General features: G+C 45.1%; 1 protein-coding gene across 1 annotated transcript in view; it reads right to left on the reverse strand.

The window, feature by feature from the left end:
* SH3RF3 (SH3 domain containing ring finger 3) overlaps nt 1-21,824 on the reverse strand; it is a 251,510-nt gene that overhangs the window by 84,373 nt on the left and 145,313 nt on the right. Inside the window, exons 2-3 of the mRNA XM_075057365.1 lie at nt 11,817-12,092; nt 4,840-4,935 (exon numbers count right to left, since the gene is read on the reverse strand). Coding sequence (XP_074913466.1) covers nt 4,840-4,935; nt 11,817-12,092 — 372 coding nt within the window. The remainder of the gene's footprint in view (nt 1-4,839; nt 4,936-11,816; nt 12,093-21,824) is intronic.

The following is a 21,824-nucleotide window of genomic DNA, read 5'->3' on the forward strand; positions in this document are numbered from 1 at the left end:
TTTTGACAGTCCTTCAAAATACAGATCGTACGTTCTTTCTGCAAAGGCCACCAAACAAACGTTACTATCTAATGACTGTCTAATGTTCCTTTTTTTTTTGAAGGATTTAATAAAGGATGCTCTGAAAGGTGCAGAGCATGCTGCCACAGAGACCACACATATATAAATGATGGGTCAGACATCAAGGTTGAATTCATTATGAGAGTCCCATAGGGACCCATCTGTCCTGCAGCTGAAGGGAGGAAGCAGACTGAGGAGAGAGAAAACATAGACAAGAAGTGGACAGGGCAACAATTATTTACTGATGCTGAAAATGGTCAAAACACCTAGTAGAGCTAGAAATACCCCCCCACACGCATATATGAGTTTTCAAGGATATAACTGTGATAACTGCCACTGGGGACACCAGGATACTTGGAAACAGCTAAGCTGGGAATCTGTATATAGAGAAAATAACCCCCAAATCTGCCATCCAGACTGAATGCCAGACTGGGGGCCACACTGCAGGAAAATGTTGAAGAATCCCAAAGTCAAGCAGGTCTACGGGCTGGGCTATGGGAAAGGCTTTGCTCTTTTCAAGAGTGGTTCCCTGCATCTCCTCCTGGAAACCTCCAAGTCTTCAGATTAACTGAATACACACCCGGACGGACACACGCACTCATCTCTCAACCATTTGCATTCATGTGCAGGCTAGCTAAAGGTTACCCTCAGCAAAGTACACAGTGACACAGTTAAGGACAAATTCAGCCGGGTAGATGGGTCTCTGTGACGCTGATAATGACCACAGCTGGGATCCTGGCAAACGCGCTCAGGTTCCCCTGTACGGGTTAAGCTGTTCCAGGATGATTGGTAGATCCAGTGGTACAGCACAAAAATCATTAAATGTGGTGCTCTGCTCTGCAAAGCCGATTTTGGAATGAAGAATCGCTGTTTTCTTTAAGAAATGCATTTGGCTTTGGATGTTATTTTTTTCGCTTTTGGCTGAACACTTTTTAAACACTGACTTGCACGAATTCTTTTCCCCTGGGTCTCCGGGCAGTCTTGCGGATCCATGCTGCAGGGCACTGAAACCACCAGCTCCTGCCCATTCTCCTCCTCCCTCTTTCTCCTAGACCTCCTTTCCACCTTTTTCTCTTTTTGACTGTGAAGAACAGGAGAAGATCCCCATTACCCTGCTTCACTGCTCTGTAAAAAGAATTTTAAAACTCCTAATATTACTTAATCACAGCTTTCAGTGCCCCTGCTGCCATAAAACATTATAACAATGGGCTGGCACTTCATCAATTGTAATTTGCTGATATTACAGTCACAGTAGCGCTCGACATAATTGCCTCGCTCTACCACTGACTCGTAAGGCTTCTTGATCTCGGTCAATACTTCTTTGCAGTGGGGGCTGCAGTCAGAAATGTTGGTCTAACAGCTCAGCTTTCTGAATTTCCAGTTCCTGCCCATCTGAGCAGGATGCGTCCCTCCAAATACTTGGCACACCATTGCCCTCAAATTTCATTCCCAGACACTTAAATCTATTAGGACGTACTTTGTTCCTCATTATTCTCAATTTTACACGTAGCAGCACAATACTTACAACTTCCAAACAAGAGATGATAACAGCAGTTATTAAGAATGAAGGAGCTAGCTTGAAGACAGTAAAATAAAAGAAATTTAGTTAGGACTTTGAATTCCTTGCAGGTCCAAAACTCCTCCCAGCAAGACTATGACTTCAAACCATACAGATTATTAATAAGGTATTTATTTCAGGACAGAAGGCACCTTGAGAATCAATTTGATTATGTTGTGTTTTTCTGTAGACAAATTAAAACATAAATTACCAGCCCAAATGACTTCTACTGGTGATGAAGGACAACAACAAAATAAGAAAAAAAATAGCGTAAATTCTCCCTGACAGAACATATTGTGTGTGACTCATTCTGCAAAAGTCACCATTGTGAGCTGCAAATATTTATTCCTTTTACAACTGTAGCTTCTCTGAGGTTGGGATGGAGATGACACTAGAGAGGCAGGAAAAAGCCTCTCTGCCGAGAGCTGTCAGACACAGCAGGCACGCAAAGCACCCTTGCTGGACGCTTGTAGGGAATAAAGCACAAAATCCACGCCACGTTACGCTTCTACGGCCGTACGGACAACCACAGGCTTTGACAGGCGCCAGCTGACCAGCCCAAGTGCTGGGAAACCACTGGGGTCCGGATGGGGAATTTGCCCATCGCCCCAGCAGGGCTGCGGTACACCCACCCCTCCTTCCCACCCCGCTGCCGCTTACGGGTGCAAACGCTTCGTAACGGAGCAAAAAAACTTTCTTGCAAGCGTCCGTGCGAGGGGGATGGCAGCACACGGCCAGGACGAAGTCCCACCGAAGAGGGGCCACAACGAGGATTACAGCCCCCCGTTCGTAGCTCTGGCACGCTCAGCTCTAAGACCCCTGAGGTGACTGGTTGGTTTTCTAATGCTCTGGCTGCTGTGGGAAGGGTAAGAGCTCTTGTCCGGGCCGTGGGAGCAGCTGAGGACGTTAGAGCCTGCCATCAGGGATGGGCTCCAGGCTGGAATCGGCTCCATCCGGAGCGCAGGGCTTTGGATGCCACGCGAAATCCCACGCGCTTCGGCCGATTGGCTCACGCCAAGTGGAAGGCTACCGTGAGAGTTAAGCTTTGCTTACGCTGCACATTTTGCCAAGATTCTGAAAACCACTTAATGGACTTGGACAGGCTCAAAGAGTGTTTTTAGATTCAAGTACTACTTGTTTAATGCATTTATTTTATAAACATTGGCATTGAGATTTTCAAAACTTCTTTGGGATTTGGCCTGCTGATTCCTCTTAATTTTTAATGTAAAGTAACATCTGAAGCTGGCAACAGCAACATCATTGTATAACTCCAATGGTTGCATAAGCTCATCTCATATTCAGAACAAGGCCTCCATCCACTGGGATGTGGATGAAATAGGTGGCTGATGTTTCTGTCGGGGGATCGTTTCCCTTTGGCTTTACAAACCACAGCACAAATATTATGCCCATGTCACCCAAGTCTCTCATTTGAAAAGGCCTTTCAAGGCTCCAGATTTCAAATTTATACAGATAAAACATATATGTGTGTGTGTGTATATACACAAATATATGCATAAATATATATAGTTGTATTTATTTTATATATGTGTGCATCTATATGAATGTATATGCACACACACATTCCTATGTGCATTCTTCTCCCCTGGTGCTGGCTGTTTGCATCTCTTTAGAAACTTCCAGCATTGTTGTTCTGACTCTGCACAGACCTACCTCCTGCTCCTCCATGGCCACTCAGGACATGCTAGTGCTTGAAGAACTTCAGTGAGACATCACTACCTGTGTTCCCAAAGGGGTTTTCCTCTGAGGCTTCGAGCCCTCCACCCTGGAAGAGCAGTAATTAAGGAGAACGGATACCTAGGGGTGGGAGAGGGATCAGGATGCTGTAGGCTGTGTAGGCAGTGCCAGCACCTACAGCCCGCAGGAAAAACTAGAGCTGGGGAAAGGTGGTGGGGTGCGACGGTGGCTGGCTGCGCGGAGGTCCCCAATTCACTTTTTCTGCAGCAAAGTCCAGGACAGTAACATCGCGCTCCCCCGGGACAAGAAAAAAGAAGGGAAAAAGGATGAAATCTGGGAGAAACCCAGCTTTCTCATTTAATCACAACAAACTGAAAATGTCTTACACATTCAGAACAGAAGAAAACTAGTCATTAACTTATGTGAGGCAGCTGCTTTCCCAATAATGGCTCCTACACATTCTGGTTTTAATATTATTGTTCTTGTCAACTGTGGGAACGCAATGTATATTAATGATGGTTTATTCCAAATTGGTCATTGTCGGAGTTAATAATTAGGTAGTCAGGCACTAATTATCTCTATTTTGTTTCAAATCATTAACTAAGAAATCTGGAGAAGTAATTTCGGAGGCAGGCATCAGAGCCACACACAGCAGGGCAGGCTCCGCCGCTTCACTCCGGACAGCGGCTGGTGCCCAGCCTACGCTCGGGAGCAGAGTCAGGATGATACCGCTCCGAGTACCGGGCGCAGAGCGGCAGCACCTTGAAGAAATACATATGCGTGTAGTGCCCATCCGTTCTTCGCACCCCTGGTTTACCCCTGAAGGAGGAAAGGCATTGCCTGGCACCTGGACAACAGAGCTGCTCCAGCGGGCCACCACTGCTGGCTGCAGCTCTTCTCCCCAGCACCATCCCGCCGGATGGGCACCAGCAAGAGGGCACAGGGAGAAGAGGTGGCACAACGGGTCTGCTCGGAGGACGTGACGTCTCAGCATTCACTCTGGAATAAGCCTCCCATGGAAATGACCGCGGGAAAGTGCTCCGGACAAAGTATGGGACCGGCGCACAGGGAATGAGAGACCTTGGGGGCAATGCGTGGAGCTGCCCGAGCTCCTGCTGGGGCAGGGGACACCCAAAATGTCCCTCCAAAGGTCTGTGCTTTCAGGGCATGGCTGAGCCTGCACTGCTGCTCCCCACCTGCCAGCAGCACCCACCTCTCCTCAGGTGCGTGCAAGATACCCCGACTGCCATCATCCTCCCCTATTTTCCCTATGGATTGTGGAGATTACACCGGTAACGCTGCACGGGAAGCCTCCAACAGCAGGAGCCTCCAGCATGTATGCCCTATACATTTTGCTGGCCACTTTAAACTGAATCGAGTGTACCCTGACAGTGGCTTAGGGGACAGCAACCAAAAAACTCCCTTTTCAGTTATTCTGGTATAATTTGTCCTTCTCATTTGAGAAGTTTCAAGATTATCCTGCTCTCGATAAGACCGGCACCCACCACCACCTGTTATGAACTTACCTCAACGTAGAGGATAGGGAAAATGCCAATCTTGTCACCCAGCATTCCTTCCGCCCAGTTGTCATCTACCCTCCTGATGACCGTCAAAATTTCATCCTAAAATCAGAGACACACAAGATACATCATCAGATTTTTTTTTCAGTAGAAAGATGCCCGTTTTTAGTTACCCACATGACAGCTCAGGGAGAGAGTACGCAGAGGAGGCCATAAGACAGGTAAAAATGTTCCCTGAATCCGCATCCCTGGTCCAGCATCCCACCCCAGGCATCCCACCCAAAGTGCACGGAAGCGCCCTGCAGACCGCTACAGCTCCAAGGGCCTGGGCACACTGGTTAGGAACAGGTAACTCCTGGCTTCATTGCAGGGACAGGGAGAACGTTTGACGCAGGGACATCTAACCCAAAGGTGAAAACTCTCTAGCATGAAGTTGCCCCTGTGCATCCGAGAGCCCGTTGTGGCACTTGGCTGCTCCAGAGGACAATTCAATGGGAAGCACTGGTAGAGCACAGGTAGTCCTGGAAACACTTCCAGCAAGAAGCATCAGGTATAGCATGAGGTGCTCAGCGACTGGCCTACACTGCTGATGCACTGCGATGCACTGCATGTCAGTTTTCCTTTTTTTAAAAAAAATATTAGGAGGTAAAAGTGCAAAGCAAGTAAAAAGCCAAGGATAACATAGTAAAAACCAAGTTGCCTTCAACTGTTGGATCACCTTCAGTTTAGATACAAGTTTGTTTTCTAAAACCAATGGCATTAGAATATTATATTTAATCTAGGGGATCTTACAAAAATTTCAGCTGATGGTGAACTTCTTTCTGACTATAAAACAAGAGATTAAGCAAAGTGCAAATAAGATCCATACTGCTCAAGGTTTCTTTTGATAAGAGTTCAAATGTGGAACACACCAGTCATTACAAAAACTCAGGTGACTAGAGCTAAACCCTGAGTTCTCCCAGTTTGAGCTGTTCAACTTGTCAACGGATTTCTGCTACCTCGTCTGTCTGCTAGGGTTGTCCTGCCAACAGGGCACTGCCTGCACGCTCCCATCTCCTATGGCCGGAGGACAGGAGTGGGCTGAGGGAGCTTGCTGAGATGCCATTCATTCTCTCGTGGCATCCAATCTTCCTCCGGTGCTGTGCAGAAATGTATAAAAAAGAAGAAAACGTCTTCCTCCAGAAAGCTGAGACAGAGTTCCCTGCCGTTCTCACTTTATTTCCACCATGCGCTCTACAAAAATAAGAGCTTTATATGATCTATCGCCCTCCATGTAACAAGCTATTCATGTTAACTGGTCAGGCGAGGGGAGCTGGTTTTTTTGCAGATGCTTCTCACATAGAAAAAAACCTCACAAATTCCTGATCGAGGATGTCAGACTGTGGATTTACGTTGATAGAAAATGACCAGAACAGGGATGTGATGTGATGTACTTTGCAGTTTTTGAACATGTGCATTTTGAACACATGCACTTCGAAATAGTTTAAATGTTTCCTTTGAATTATTCATCTGAATGATCCATTAGGGGAAAGCTCAGAGAAACAGCCACAGACTGAGTCCTTCAGCTATTTATTACAGCTGGAAGGACGCAAAAAGAATTTGTGCATTTAATTTCCTGAAGAAACAGATAGCATTCCCTTCCAAAGCCCCATCTGCACAGACCATTTTTGATCTGTGTAAAGAGCTGACAGTAATACATCTCTGCAAATTTTCCACATGCTCCTACAAAAGACCAATAATCACAAATTTAGAATCTAGGTAAAGGGGGTAAATGAGGAAAATGAAAGGCTGCGTCGCTTCAAGAACCTGCTCTGAGCATTTCTTCTTTCTATATTTGTTCAGCTGTTTTCTTAAAAGACTTTTTAAACCCCCAAATTGTGATGGATCTACAATTTCACTATATGTTTATACATATATAACCTTATGTATGCGCATACATATGCATAAGCATGTATAAATGTATGCGTGTATGTATATATAGTTGCATATATATACACACACATAAGATAAGAAATTAAGAAAAAACTTTTTAACTGTTAAACCCCAGAAGTGCTCGACTAGATTTTGTTAGGGGGACCGTGCAACCCCGTCCCTGGCAGGAAAGGTTTATCTTGCGTTGATCCTGCTCGAGGATGGGGCAGCGAACAAGTGACCTTTGAAGATCCCTTCTAACTTTACTTTTGACAGACCTAGGAAATGTGGAAGCCTTTCCATACACTGATCTTAGATTGGCTCTGCCAGGTCTGGCTGCCGAATGTGGTCATACATATGAGAAAATCAGATAGCCGCACATCCCAAGATATGCTGACATTCAAAATGTGTGTCTTTGTGGGAGAGCAACGTGCAAATCCTTGAGAATGCTTTCCATTACAGATTTCATTTTCAGAAGGGTGTTGAAAATCTCCAGGAATTACAGCAAATCCTGAAACATCTTTTGAAATTCTTTATTAATAGGAAGTTTCTTTGAATTTGCAGCCCACGACATCATTCTATACGCTGGGCTGGTGAAAGCTTCAACATGAGCTATTTTAGTACCTTAAATTAGTTGGATAGCCGTGCTACTTATAAATTCCTAGAAAGGTTCCCCAAAGGATCATGAATAGTAAAGAGCCACAGATCTCTTGGCATACCACTTCAACTTTCTGAACTTCACTATTTCACATGTACTAAATTGATTTCCAGGCAGCATAAAGGAATCCAAGCCTCAAATCTCATTTCAAAAGCCAATGGTATCCACTGTAGTTTGACAAAGGTACCTCATGCTCTTTTTATGCCTGTTGCTACAGTCTCTAATTATTTGCTCTCTCCTACTCGCTCACATCTCTCTCTATTCATCAGGACCGGGCAGCCTTGCAACAGGCACGTGGGACCTGCAGTTCCAGTTTATAACCATTATCAGAAAGGTAGTCAAAGATAAATCACTGAAAAAGCAATCTGATTGATGGAGAAATGACCCTTTTTGCTGAGAAAACAGCACAAAATTGTGTCCTGTAACAGTCATGATTCACAGCCTGACTTTTACTCTAGTCATTAACGGCCATTAACGAAGCAATACAAAGCAGATGCGCCTGCTATTCTGCAGAGATAACAACTCCATCTAGAGCACTGGGGAGATGTCAGCGATGGCAGGATGGCACCGCGCGGTGCTCAGTGCGCCCAACGACAACCCTCGCCAGCTGGCGCGAGAATCCCAGTCGCCAGCTACCGCTGGGACGGTCCCTCTGAGACCAGCAAATGCTGCTGGAATTGAACGCTAAGGGACTGGGATGCCGCTCCGCAGCCAGGAACCAGTATTGGATGTGACGGCTCCAAGATTGGCACAACACTTGTTAAACGCCGCTGTGGGCTGGGAATAAAAGTGTTGGAAAAGGAAGGAAATAGCCAATGTGATTAAAAATGTGATGAGCCGTAAAGCACGGGCAACAGTTGACGTTACCTTGACAGGTTTGAGAGTCATCTACCACTAAGCCTTCAAAGGGCCACGTGAACTCATTCATGCAATGGTCCAACACCAAAACAAAACTGTGGGCTGAATTTAGACTCGGTCTAAGCCTGGAGTAACTGCACAGACAGACGATAATGCGATTCCTCCAGATTTGCACCATTATAGCTAAGAGCAGAGTCTTCTTGCGCATGGCTTCTACCAGAGAGCACGTAGCCCAAGGGAGGACAGGTTATTTTTTAAAACAGAGACAGTGGGAGCCCAGGCTCATGCTGGGATATCACATAAGGAGACATTAGAAAGCTGAGTTAAATGAGTATATCCCAAGGGCATACATTGAGAGTCTGCAGGCCACACGCTGGCTGCAACCACGCTAGTGAACATCAGGAGTAACACTTCCGAAGCTGCTGGAGTTAAACTGGTGCGAAGCTGAATCGAGGCTGGAACCCGCCGTTACAGAGAGCAAAATAACTGCTAACCAACTGATTTGGCTGATCACTGCTAAACACTGAGGAAAAATACGTTAAGTTGCAGATCTGGGATGTTTTGTCTTCTTGTAGGCACTGCAGAGGAGGGAACAGTGGTGGGACCCTATACCTGTACATACGGCTGCTTTGGGAGGAGGAATTAGGGGGAGCAGTCACTGGATACTCAAGACAGAGATTTCTCTGTCCCTCCCAGTTTTATACTTACACACACAAAATTATTCTATTTGATTTATCTTTGGCCTTTTATCTGGAGAGTGTTGTGTCTAGAGGAGATGAAAATGGGTAAACGGCAGAAGCCCTCTGCAGCACTGCTCATGAAGATCAGCATAAAGCAGACTTCATTTTCTTGCAATCCACCTCTCGAGCAAAAGGACATTTTAATTTGGAAGCAAAAAACCCCAACCCTTAGTAAGAGGAAAACCCTAATATCCTTCCTTTGTTTCCTTTTACTGCACCAACAGATATTCAGACTGCATTGTAACAAAGAGGATGGGAAAAAGCAAGGTCCAGCAGAAAAGCAACAGAACATAATGATACAGAAGATCCCTAAGTCTGAGTTCCCTTCTTTTAGTTTCTCTTCAGAGGAAAAGTCTTCTTTATTATATAAGTAAAATTCAATTACAAGTGTCTGGTAGCGTTAAATGAGTTGCAGGACACAAACAGGTTATACTAGTTTGTATAAATGGTACGCTGATGCAACCCCTCTACCTGAGGAAAGAACAAATAGAGTAAATGAAATTGAGATCAGGTCCAGCACCTTCAGATGCAAACTGAGACATTCAAATGATGAATATTGCTCCGAGTGACAAATCACATCTACAGCAACGCAGTGCTCATGACTCTGTGCAGAGGAACTGACTGCATCAGCAGATGATCTAAAATCTGGGCTAAACAGGAACCTTCATCAGCGCAGGTGACAGCTAAAATTAGCATTGAGAAAACTGATGAAAACATGACGGTAAAGTCCCGAGATAAAAAATAGATTATTCACTGTCAGAGAGAACAATAGGCAAGACATAAAAACAGTTACAAGGTGACAGTGCGTGTAGTGGAAGGAGCTAAGAAGAAAATAGCAGTAGAAAAGAAACCAAACCCCCTTGGGGAAAACACAGTCATCAGGGATAAAAGGATGCAGACAGTAACACAAGGGGTGAAATAAAGGAAAATTGAGGGATTGAGAGTAGAGCTATACAGCAGAAAGAAATGCTCCATATGAGAATGGTATTGGACAGCCGAGAAAATAACAACTATCAGTATACAAAGACAGTTATTGTAAAGGAGGTATATTAATATATGGTACCAAATATATCAAATACAAAAGTCTAGGAAAGGACCGGCTCTAAGAAAAAAGACCACAACTGCCTGCCATACCTATTAAGTTTCTTAGATTGAGCAAGCAATGAATACCTTAAGTGGGCAAGATTGCTTCTCAGAGAATTCACCATTGTACCTCTGTGCAAGCAGCAAGGAAAACAATGCGCCAGTAAATATATATATTTACTGATAGGATCTCAAAGGTAACTTCTGGCTAACTTTCTGTTAGTGTGTGGCTGCTACTTCTCCCTAAGCAGCCCACTTGCTCACAGAGATTCACAGCTGCAGGGAGGCTGGGCAGTGGCAGGGTTTGCGGTGTTTGCAATCAAACGCTTCGCTTGCTATGGAGCAAAAGTGCTTACAAATCTTTTGTTAAATAAGTATGAGAAAGTATACATTCTAGGAAATTGCATTCTGCTGAGAAATGTTGAACGAGTGAAAAAGATGTTACATTTGGTGAGAAAATTATATGCTGCAAATAATTCATTCAGCCATAATAGGTAGCCTCAAAAGACGAGGTCAGTAAAATCCTGGTGAAGGATATTTTTATCATCTATTTCATATTCATTTCCAGCATAACTGTTATTACCTTATGTGATACTATAACAACCACAGACAGCTGGAATAAAACAGAAGATGACAACGAACAGGTTCTCCATGGCATTCAGTGCCATAAATTAACATTAGGGGCTATGCTTTGCTTTACTGTGGGTTTCTCGATATCCATGAAGCCCATCTAAGGTCAACACAAATTGCTAGGGAGGGGAGGGGGAGACAGAAAGCAGGTGGGGAGGTGGGGGAGAAAGGGAAAACGTGACATTTTAAATCCAAAGGAAATTACAATATCTCAGTTTTCTCTCATTCCAACTGGAATTTATTAAACATTTTGGTTTAAAAAAACCCAAAGACTGTTTTTTAAATGTCTGCTTTTTAATGTCTTTATGTTCTTAAAATAGGAAATACTGTGATATATGACGATAGCGTATTTCAACTGCTAATTGGTAGATGGTATGATGCAATATACATTTTGCAGCTGAATGGCATTTTAAAACACTGGAACATCTGATTCAATAAGGAACATTAGAAGACACATTTCCATTAGATTTTTTCTGAAATTGAGTCATTCTTGCAGAACATTTCAATGCAGACGAAATGCATGCTTTTTAGACAGAAAAATATTCTCAGAAACTGTGTAGCCAGTTCTACTTGTTGAGTTTCACCGGCTTTATATCAACCTGGCTGTACCTGGCATGAGCTTTCTCACTGGCTTCTCCTTTAGACAAAATGGGAGCAATTTCCCAAGGATGCTTACGAGGGGCTTGCCCCGAGGGATGGCTTCACACCCCCCCGTCCCACAGCTCAGCTGGTGCGCGGGACATCGCAGAGCCACCGGGCAGGGAGGAGGATTTATTTACAAGTCAGGAGAAGTCAATGCCCTTCAGCACGTTACGTGAGGGGACGTCCCGCTTAATAAAGGGAATTCAGCCCCGTCAGCCTGTCCCCACCGGGCTGTCTGAGCTCAAGGATTTCCACTTTTTCATCCAAGAAACCAGTTGAAAGAAACAAAGGGAGAGCAGGGGGTCCCTGGCAGAGCTGCCAGGCAGATGTCCCACCGGTCCCAGCACTGCTGTGCTCCACACTCGGCTGCCAGCACCCCACATGCCCCATCCATCCCTTCAGAAGCAGCTTTCTAAGCTTTTTTCTTAAAAAAAAAACCCAAACCAGAACTCTTCCCCTACCTTGGTGAAGGTCAGGCAATCCTTGTCTTGATCTTTATCCTTCATTTCAAAGTCGTAAAGTGCTTTGCCCTGAGGTGGAGCTTGCGGAAGGGGCTTGATACACTGGATGTAGCTGGCGGGGAAGAAGCCGTGGTTCCCATTGAGCTCCCCGTGGTACCAGTTCTCGTCCACCTTCCGCCGCAGTATGATGATGTCTCCCTTGTTAAACTTGAGGTCACCAGGCTCTTTCCCCTCATACGTGTAGAGGGCTTTGCCATAGGGAAGCTGCGAAACGCTCTGGGGAAACAAAATATGCGACAGCTTTAAGCAAACTTGAGCCAGCACCGATTTCCTTCTTAAAGTCCCTTTCAGCTAGAGGCAAACTGGTCATCCATGACCAAATTACCCCAACGACTGCAGCTGAGTGCTACATAACGCTATACCCTGGACTTTACAGGAAAACTAGGATGCACACCGAGAAAGTAAGTGTGTTACATCAGAGGAGGCATTGCAGTTCTCTTGAAGCTCAGCTGAAACCCATGGTGCCTCTTACACCATCAAGCAGCATCTGTTAATTTGCAAAATATCCTGTGTAAGCAGGACTACATATTTAAACAAGTAAAACTCGACACGTCTAAGCGTAAAATATTAGACATGTTGACCTTCAGGGTTGCTTTGGTTTCTGAGGCTCAGAAGATAAACAAAACAAAACAAGCTTGGAGATTCACACGGTTCTAAAAGTTGGGAAGTTGAAAATTTTTCATTGCGTTTGTTAGAGCAACTCCAAACATTTTTGAGTTTGAAGCTTTTAGTTTAGCTTTTGATTCTGTAACCAAATACTCTTACTTCTTTCAAAATCCCCAAGTCTCACACTGTTCACTGAGGGCTACTGTAAACAGTTACAATATTCTTTGTTGCTTATGAATTAATGTCCCTGTGGAAAAGTGGAATAGGCAGAATGCCTCAAATCTTTCTTTTAGAACTAAAAACAGCTCTGAGGCTTTCACTCTCATTACAAGAAAGAAACAAACTTTACGAAAATCACAGCACAAGTGCAAAAAAGCCTAAAAAGTGAATAGTTTGGTGTGATAGAAACAAGAAACCTATTTGATGGAAACTACTTGATTGTGAAGAATACTTCCCAGAGTTCACTTTGGCCCAGTGCAAGATTATCTCACCCTGGCTGCGACTGCATGGACAATTTTTTGGAGGGAGTATTGGTTTATGCAGCCCTTGCCCTCGCTCTCCCTGGATACTTGCTCCCCTCCTTGCAGAATCCCACAGAGCAGCGGGTAACTGTGTTGGACACAGCTGCCTGCTGCTTTGGCCCTATAATAGCTCTTTAACCCATACTGGGGGAGAAAAGGTGTATCGCTGTATTATCCTATCCCATTTTTTATTTTATTTAGCTTGCGCTAAGAGTCGGCTTGCAAGCCTCAGCGCAAATACTTAGCAGCACATACCACAGGGGATGTTAAAAGGGTTCTGTAAAGTCAACCTTTCCTAGGAGTCTTTTTTTCAGAGATGTATTTATAAAAATGACATGGTTTTCTGTTGCATATCTATGCCTACGAGTAGGCTGTTCCCTGCTCTGTACACGGGTTGTCAATGGGGTGTCCTACAGGAACAATGAAAAAGTAAAGGCATGTTTAATAAAACACCCTGGTATTCCCCTAGGTGTTTTTTATGCCTGTACTTCTGGATGACATTCCTGTGCGTAAGAATAGCACTCGGATGCTTTCCGCAGGGAGAAACACTCCATTTCCCCACCCCAGCCAGAAAATGAGATGCTGGGATGACTTTTTACGGTATTTGTTAAAGCAACAAGCAGAGGCGTTTTTCACTCCTGATGGGTGCATTAAATGGACCTGCTCCGGTGGGGCAGGTTTTACGCTCCTACACCTGCATCTTTCGGCAGGAGGAGGAGGAGAAGCACCGACCCATCGTCCGCAGCCTCCGCCGGCTGCTTCTGGGTGCCAGATGGTCGCTGCAGCAGGCAGATACCACACTGTTCAAAAAGTAAGTTTCTCGAGTGCACCTTCACACACAGGCGTTAACTTACTCATTTTATTAGGAAAGGCTTTAGTAGCTGTGCAGGTCTCGGAAAGCACGTGCAACAGATCTTCTTGCCTACAGCAGACAGGGAAGGAGGCAGGCAAACAGGCACGGCTCTGCAGAGCACTACCTGTGTTGTCTGGATGGGGATTTAATTTCATTCAGATGTGTCCCCAGGTCTCGGTTTTCTCATTACCAATTTGCAGTTTCTCTTTTTTCTCTCTATTCTTTCGGATTTTGCCGTATCTGAATGAAGGTACCCAGTTAAAGGCCAGCATTTTGGAAGCACCTTCAAATGTAACAAAAAAAGTGTGAAAACAGAAAAGAAAATCAACAGCCGGCTAACAGAGCAAGCATCAAACAGTCTCTCCCAAACCAGTGGCAACATCCGACTAATATTTTTCTCTCTGCCAGGATGGTTATTTCCCTTGACACCAAAGCTCTGCCTCCCTCCCTAGCGTTTTAAAAGATTAAGCATACAATACCATCAAACTCCTTAGGTAAGGCATAGATTGCACTACCTATTTGAAACCAGAAAAACAATATTAAGCTGAAAGACTACGGAGCCTTGTAGTAATTCAGAAATAAAAGATTCATTACTTTAACTCATGCTGGGAGAAGACAATTTATCAAACACCGAGTAAGACTTCTGCCAGGTGCACAGTGAACCGCTGCTGATCCAGGCACACGCCTGGCAAACCCGCTCCGTATCACTTATCCTGGAGCCGGCCTTGCTATTCCCAAGATCTTTGTAGCAATTCAAGGTCAGATCGCTTGCTTTACTTTTTAACTACTTTCTCTTCCCAAGCATCATTTTACTGTGTAAAAAGTCAACAGTCCCCAGGACTATGGGAAAAGAAACTGGATTTTATTCAGCCTCACACATCATCAATGAAATTTTTACGTGACACATGCTGGGCTTTTCTTGCTAATTAATTGAGCTGGCTAGAAGATGATTCAGGTGCCTGTTTATACCTTCACCTGATGAAAACGCAGACTTTTAAGCAAAACAAACAAACTGCAAGACAAAAATTTTCACTTGAAATCTGGCACTGTTTTATTTGGAGACCCTAATGTGGCACCCCAGGGAATTTGCAGTTTGGGTGCTTGTGTTCCTGTTCTCTGTCATGGGCTCAGTAATGGACCGTGTCATCCAGGGACTGTCCTACACAAAGAAGATTTGCACGAGGTACTTAAACTACAACTGCCAGGGGGAAGGTGCTTCCAAAAGAAAATGTTTCAGTTGTCAGCTACAGCTTTTCTAATTCTGAGCCACAGCTTTTCAACTAAAAAGTCTGTAGAGGCATTTTTTAAATTGAACATGTTGTTTCGTGAAAAGACAATGTCGTATTGAAAAATTACTGCAATTGGGACATTTCATCGCCTTTCCATAAGGCCAGAAGTACCCATTTTGATTTAAGCATCCCAGGTAAAGCTTGCATTTACTGTGGTCCAGGCAGAGGCAAAGGAATAACAGAGTCCTCTAACCCTTTTCAAATAAAGCTACATTTCCTGTTCTAAATCTCTAAGCGTCTGCTCCAATCAACCGAAGAGAGAAATTCAGTATCACAATTACCAAAAAAACCCCAAAATAAATTCTCGAAGCTTCCTTGCTGATATCTTCTGGCCAAAAGGTCCAGCTTTCAGTGGACTTTCAATGGTCGGATTATATTAATGAATCCTGGTCCCTAAGAAGCAGATTTTGGGAAGTTCCCCATTGTTGTTCCTACCTTTGGTTAATCCGTAAGTGAAAAGCAAATCAGATTCAGAAAGCTCCTCTTAACTGTATCTGAAAGGAGGCAGCATTAAGCGTATTTCAGAAGTAGAAGAAAAATGATCACTGCTGCTGTTTGCTAGTTGTAACGCCACTCCCCGTCAACAGTAAGGTAATTCTTAGAAATCTTCCCATGATTATTTCCCTCTTTGTCAAATCTTTGTGCAGTGCAATTCTGGCCTAATCACCCCCGTTTTCTTCACTTGACTCCCCCCAATTCAAAGGGAAGGGGCTCGGCCAGGACTGATGTCTGACTCACATGCAAACCCCCCAAGCGCTGCCGGGGAGCACGGCTTTCCCATTTTCTGTTCAAAATCTCTGCCCCATGCCTGTCCTATTTCCCCTCAGCTCCTTCTTCCACACAACAACACTTCAGTCAGACATCATCATCTGCAGCATGCCCAGGCGGTCCTTCTTACAAAATCTTCCAATCTATAACAGGCTGCAAAGTGTCATCCAAGGGATCAGACTAAAGAAAAGCAGAACCAGGCAACGGTTTTGGTGGAGGGCAGCGATAAGCACACAGAGATGTTCCTCCAGCAACTGCAGGAGTGCTTGCACCTTCCTCTTCCTCCCTGCTTCAGCAGAGCAAACCCTCCTTCTCCACCAGCCACCACGCTACCCCCTCGCCATCCCCTCCATCCCTGCTCCTCAGCCAAAGCCCCTTCTCAGCCGTGGGGCCCCATCTCAGGATCTTCTGCAATACTATTTCCTGGGAGGAAAACTCCCTTTCCCAGCAGCATCGTGCTGCTCCTCTTCCCACGGTGCCCGGTTCCACCACGGCCATCCCTGCATTTGGGGACCGCGGCGGGGACAGCCTGGCTGCCCTGCGAGGAGCTTGGCGGAGACCCCCAGCCCACCATTCCCTCTCCACGTCAGCTCTCGACCAGCGTTCCTGCTCTGACGGGTGTCTGAAATCACCCCCCTTCCTCAGCTGCCACGAAATCTGGCTGGGCATAATGCAGGCGGCTGCAAAATTAAACGGCCTCCGCATCTGGCTGTATCAAGAAATCGATTTGTCCTGTTGATTTATTGTTAGGTTAGCTGGAATTCGGCTATGATGTGTATTAAATTTCAAAACTCTGTGTGGGTGTGTATAGAAATAAAGAATGTAAGAAAGAAAGAAAGGAAGGAAGGAAGGAAGGGATGAAGTCACAGTCAAAGGCAACGGCCAGTTTCTTTTTCCTGCCAGTAAATGCGCGTTGGCACGGCGCTGAATACTGCCAAAGGTTTCTTTTCTATTTCAGCAATCAATACTGACGTAAAAGCCTGAAGCGTTAATATGCTGAAAACCCCCCTCGCAGAAGACTCAATGATATGTTGGCAACTCAATCATTCTGCATTTGTGTTTCAGCAATGTCAAATGGCAGCAGTTAAGCAGAAACCTGCTGGCAAATTGACAAACAACAGCCATGAAGCAATTAAGTGGCAACGCTGGAGAATTTTTCATTACGTATCCTGAAGAACAAAAGGAGGGGGAAAAAACCCAGACATGCTTGTTTCGAATAAATTCTCCCCGTAGAAAGCTTTGTAGAGTGTAAGCTGCACAGGTAGAGTAGGGCTTAAGTTTTCAAAAGCTGCAGAAAAAAGATATTTTCCCAATATGCTCGAAAGCAACGAAATATGCTCCAACTTGGGTCAAAGCCTGCCAGCTCCTGCGTGCGATAGTTGGTGAAGGAGGTCACTACTTGGAAAAAGGCCTGATGCTTGCCCAAAATAAGTGCCTACAAAACATGCTTTTCCTACTTCACACCGTTTGGGAAAGGAAAAATAAAAGCTTCCCCATGCAACCAGTTTTTCTCGAGAGAGCAAACAGAGCCTGGATGTCTAAGATGAGCGTGCCTTCTGTTTCTGTGCCTCTGCACAACGAGGGAGGGTCTACACCGAAGACAGCATCAACGCCCCAGGTGGAAAATCATCAGAGAGGCTGGCCGGATTTGCTGGCTCACAAACACACAGGAGGAAAGTCCAAGACCATTCCTTGACATCAATACGTTGCATTATATAAGAAATCAAAAATAAAATACACAGGGGCAAAGGCCTCCAGCGACTAAATGCAGGCAGAAATGCTACGATCCAACCCTTCTCTCAAACCCAGTTTGCGTTCAGACTCCTGAAACCCAAGAAACCTCTTGAGGCTCCGGCTACAACCCCTCTCTGCAAGAGCAGAGCAGGAGATTGTTTTTCTGCCACGCGAGAGCCACGTTAACGCTGAAGGGTAATTTCCCTCGCCCCAGCTCTTGCCTTGTGCAGCTCAAGCTGTGCAAAGAAGGGAAACCTCAGCTTCTTTGCTGCAAGGGCTTCCACCGCACGTGGGGATCCCCCGTGAGAGGCAGGCACCCTCACCTGACCCCCGCTTCAAGGGGATGAAGGGATGAAAGAATTGGGGAAATGCAAAAGGTGGAGGAGTGTTTAACTCCTCCTTCTTTCTGCTTCATGGGTCTTGTTCATAGTCAGAGCTAGAGGTGGAGCAGGAATGGATGAAGCCAAACAGCCTCAGAACACGCTGCTGGAACAGCCTGATAAGAGCACTACTAGGGACAGTAATTTTTTTTTTTTTTTTTTTAGACTGTACTTAAGTCATTTTAGCAAAACACACTGGCATGTTGCTTGTTGCAGTTCTTCAAATTTCTCCAACATCTCCATATGCCCCATCCTCCAAATACATATCTGAAGAGTCTGTTCCTCTGAATGAATGAATACACATTTATCTCCTTCATGAAGTACTATCAAGTGTAAACATCCAAAGCAAATCAAAAGTCAATAAAGAAGAAAAGACACAGAAAGGAAAAAGTAATGAAAAGGATGCACAGCTCAGTGGTAAACTATAATTGAACACAAACTATCACTACAGAGCATAACTAATAATTAAAACACATACTGTTAATTTTTTGCTTCATTACTCTGAAGTGTCGCACATTACTCTGAATCTCCCAATCTACGCAAGCGGAGATTCGGTGGCGACGCACGGGGCTGCATTTACGTCTTCCAACTAGTGGGAAGCTCCCCGTGAGCAGGCTGGGCGACACTTCAGCATATGGTACCCTGCCATCCGGAACAGCTCCGCAGAAATCGCAGCAGCTGTGCCGGCGAGGACGGGGGTTGCGTGATGGAGCATCCATCAGCAGGACTGCACCCGGATCGCGGCGTCGAAAGCATCCATTCGAATCAGCCGAGAGTGACTTAAAATCACGAGCGTGGATGGATCCCTTCTTAGTCAGCCCTAGGGAGCGAGAGAGAGCACTTGCACGTGCATTGAGCTGAAGAAACAAGGGGCCGGGGCAAACTTTAGCCAGCGTCGTTATAACACATGTGTACCACTGTCAGATCTGTGACCTGCAGAGTTTTTAGCGGCTTCTGTCCTCGAGAGGAACTTTCAGGATGACAGATCATAAATCATCGTTGCATCTCACTGCAAAAACTCTTAAAAAGTGGTTTGTCTTCCATGTAAGACAGTTTGTCTTACGTACAGACATTCAGAAGCACTATTGCCCCTGGGCCACTGGCCTGACAGATCACGACGGTGACACTGCAGCATTTGCTTTCACAGAAAGCTAGTAATACGAAAAATTAATCAAAGAGTATCTAATTTTGCACAAAGCAGTGAAGACAAAAACCGGCGACGTGCTCTTAGTCAGCTCTGTGTGAACCATCAGTAGAAGCCTGAAAAATCACAGTTTGCAGGTACAACCTTTTTGAAATCAACTTTGAGAATCAAAGCAGTTAAGCCGACAATAAAAACAGCACCGTGAAGAATGAAAACTGAACGTAATACTTTATATACCCTGGAAAGTGTCATGCTTATTTATAGTGCCATATAAATAGTGATTAATTACAATAAAAATAAAACCTCTTAAATAAAGCTCTACTCTTTGATTTAACTGAGGACTTGGACATAACGGTTAGATCCTGGCTGACGGTGCTGCGGAGCGCTGCAGTCCTTGTGACACCTGAGGACACGTGCAGACAACGCGCACTTGAGCCGTGCACAGCTCCTACCTGGAGTAGGAGGTGAAATCCTTCTCCGAAACTGTTCTGAGGTGCTGGGAGGTCTTGGGAACACCTCTACGCCCTCCCAAGAGATGGTCTTTATACATGGAGAGGAATCGCCCAAACAGCTTAGGAGCCTATCTGCCATTTCCAGAAGTGACTTTTGCAATTAGCACGAAGATACCACGGGAATCGCTTAGCAGACGGAGACGAAATGAAGGCAAGCAGGTACAGCATCATTCTAGCGCGTCGGCATTGCTCCCCAAAGAACGGGAAACAACGACGTTCATCACCCCAGAACAGCAAAGGATGCCGTTAATCTCCTTCAGCAATGGGCAAATGGAGCACAAACTGCTCTTTAAAGAGAACAGTGTCTCCCAAGGTTATTTTGTAGTTTATACGGCAAACAGGCCCAACTTGCATTTTTACCTTATAAGGTCCATCTTTGTACGCACCAAGATTAAAGAGTGTTTTAAACTTCCTCTTGGCAAATGCAGTTTTTGCCTGCAGCACAACTGAGAAAGAAACAGCAGGATTTCCACTACACAGCTTGTCACAGAGGTATGTTTGGGATTCTCCGCTTGACCAAAATAAGAGCTCAGTTTTACAGTTCAACACCGTTTCTCTTAGGAAGTTTAAAAACTTGAATGCAAGACCATCCCATGCTGAGCTCATCCAATCTCGCAATCGCAGCTAAAATAGCTTCACACCTTCTGCACATCTCGTACTGCTTCAGCCCGCCACTCAGCATCTATCAATATTTACACATTCAAAGATCTCTCTTTCCTAGCAACACGTTTAAAGCAAAGTATTCTCAAACTACACACACTCCTATTAAACAACATGTGATTTTCAGGGTCAGGTTGGATTTCTAGCAGTGAATTCACAGCTATCGCTGCGCAGAGAATCAGGGGGTAACACCAGCCAGCTGTTTAACCACGTCAGCACAAAGTCCCTCATGTTCTGCAAAACCCGAAAGCTTCCAGACTCTCTGCTCTTTAATAAGTGGTACTGTCAACACACTGCTGGCATTGTAGGTCAAATTCTGGTTTCAGTTAAACCGCTTTAATCCAGTTAATCTTGATGAAGCGGCGTGGATGTATAGAAAATTCCTACACAATATAGAGCTTTATCTTACATTTAATCTCCTCTGAAACAAAGCTGAATGGCTGGCAGCCTCTACCAAGGAAAATATTTAGTGATCTCTCATGTGCTGACCATAGCCTTTACAGAGCCTAGCAACGCTCTGAGAATCTGAAACTAAAAATTTTCACCTTTCAGGCAGAAAACAGTCACTGGATCCTAAGGGCCAAATTTTACCCTTATAATCCTGCGCAGGGATCCCGGTGAATGGACCGGCTGCTGCACGCAGACGTTTCAGAGCAGGAGTTGGTCTACAAAAAGTCCCAACCAGTAGCCAAGATGACTTCTAACCCAAGTGCGCAACGTGGCTTCACGAGAAACCACCAGACAAAATCCAAGGCAAGGGCCACCAAGCACATCCCGAGCGAGGGCTTCAGGAGCCGGCGGTTCGTTAATGCAGAAAAAAACAAGTAACGGCAAAAACCATCTGCTGCTGCAACTTGAGCGGGCAATCTCACTGCAATGTGCTACTCGAGCAGTTCAAGGAGGAAAGACGGCAAAGTTGGCTGCATTTAGCCTGCCAGAGCCACGAAGAGAGACGCTGTAAAACAAATAGGAGCTCCCTCGAGGCGACGGAGAAACACAAAACAAAACCTTATATTCAAGGCACTATAGCAGTTGTGTATTTAAGGTTGCCTTGTGTTCTCCATTCGAAGTGTGTCTTAAATCCTTTAAAGAAACACGAAATCTCTCACTGATTACTCCCCAGACGACACCGCTTCGGTCAGGCCCATGACCTGGTTTTCCCAGCCGCCTGCCAGAACCCAGTCCTTGCTCGTTTTTTGGTAAAAGAAATGAGTTAAAAGTCAGCCCGCTGTGCAATTTTGAGAGCCTTATGTTTTTTCAGGCTCCTTCACCTCCACAATGGCAGCATTTACAGCCCTGGAATTTTACACAATTCTTTATGCTGTAGGTCACGGCAAGAAAAAAGAACATTTGGGAGAAACTACTAAAAAGTATTGCATAAAAGCCCATAACGTGAATCTCTGCTGTAACTGCTTCATTTGATCTTTCCTGGTGGAAGCTGACAAAGCAGGGGACAGCTTACATTTTCCAGTGGTGCCTTT

The sequence above is a fragment of the Buteo buteo genome, chromosome 25 (assembly GCF_964188355.1).
Source record: "Buteo buteo chromosome 25, bButBut1.hap1.1, whole genome shotgun sequence".
Taxonomy (NCBI): domain Eukaryota; kingdom Metazoa; phylum Chordata; class Aves; order Accipitriformes; family Accipitridae; genus Buteo; species Buteo buteo.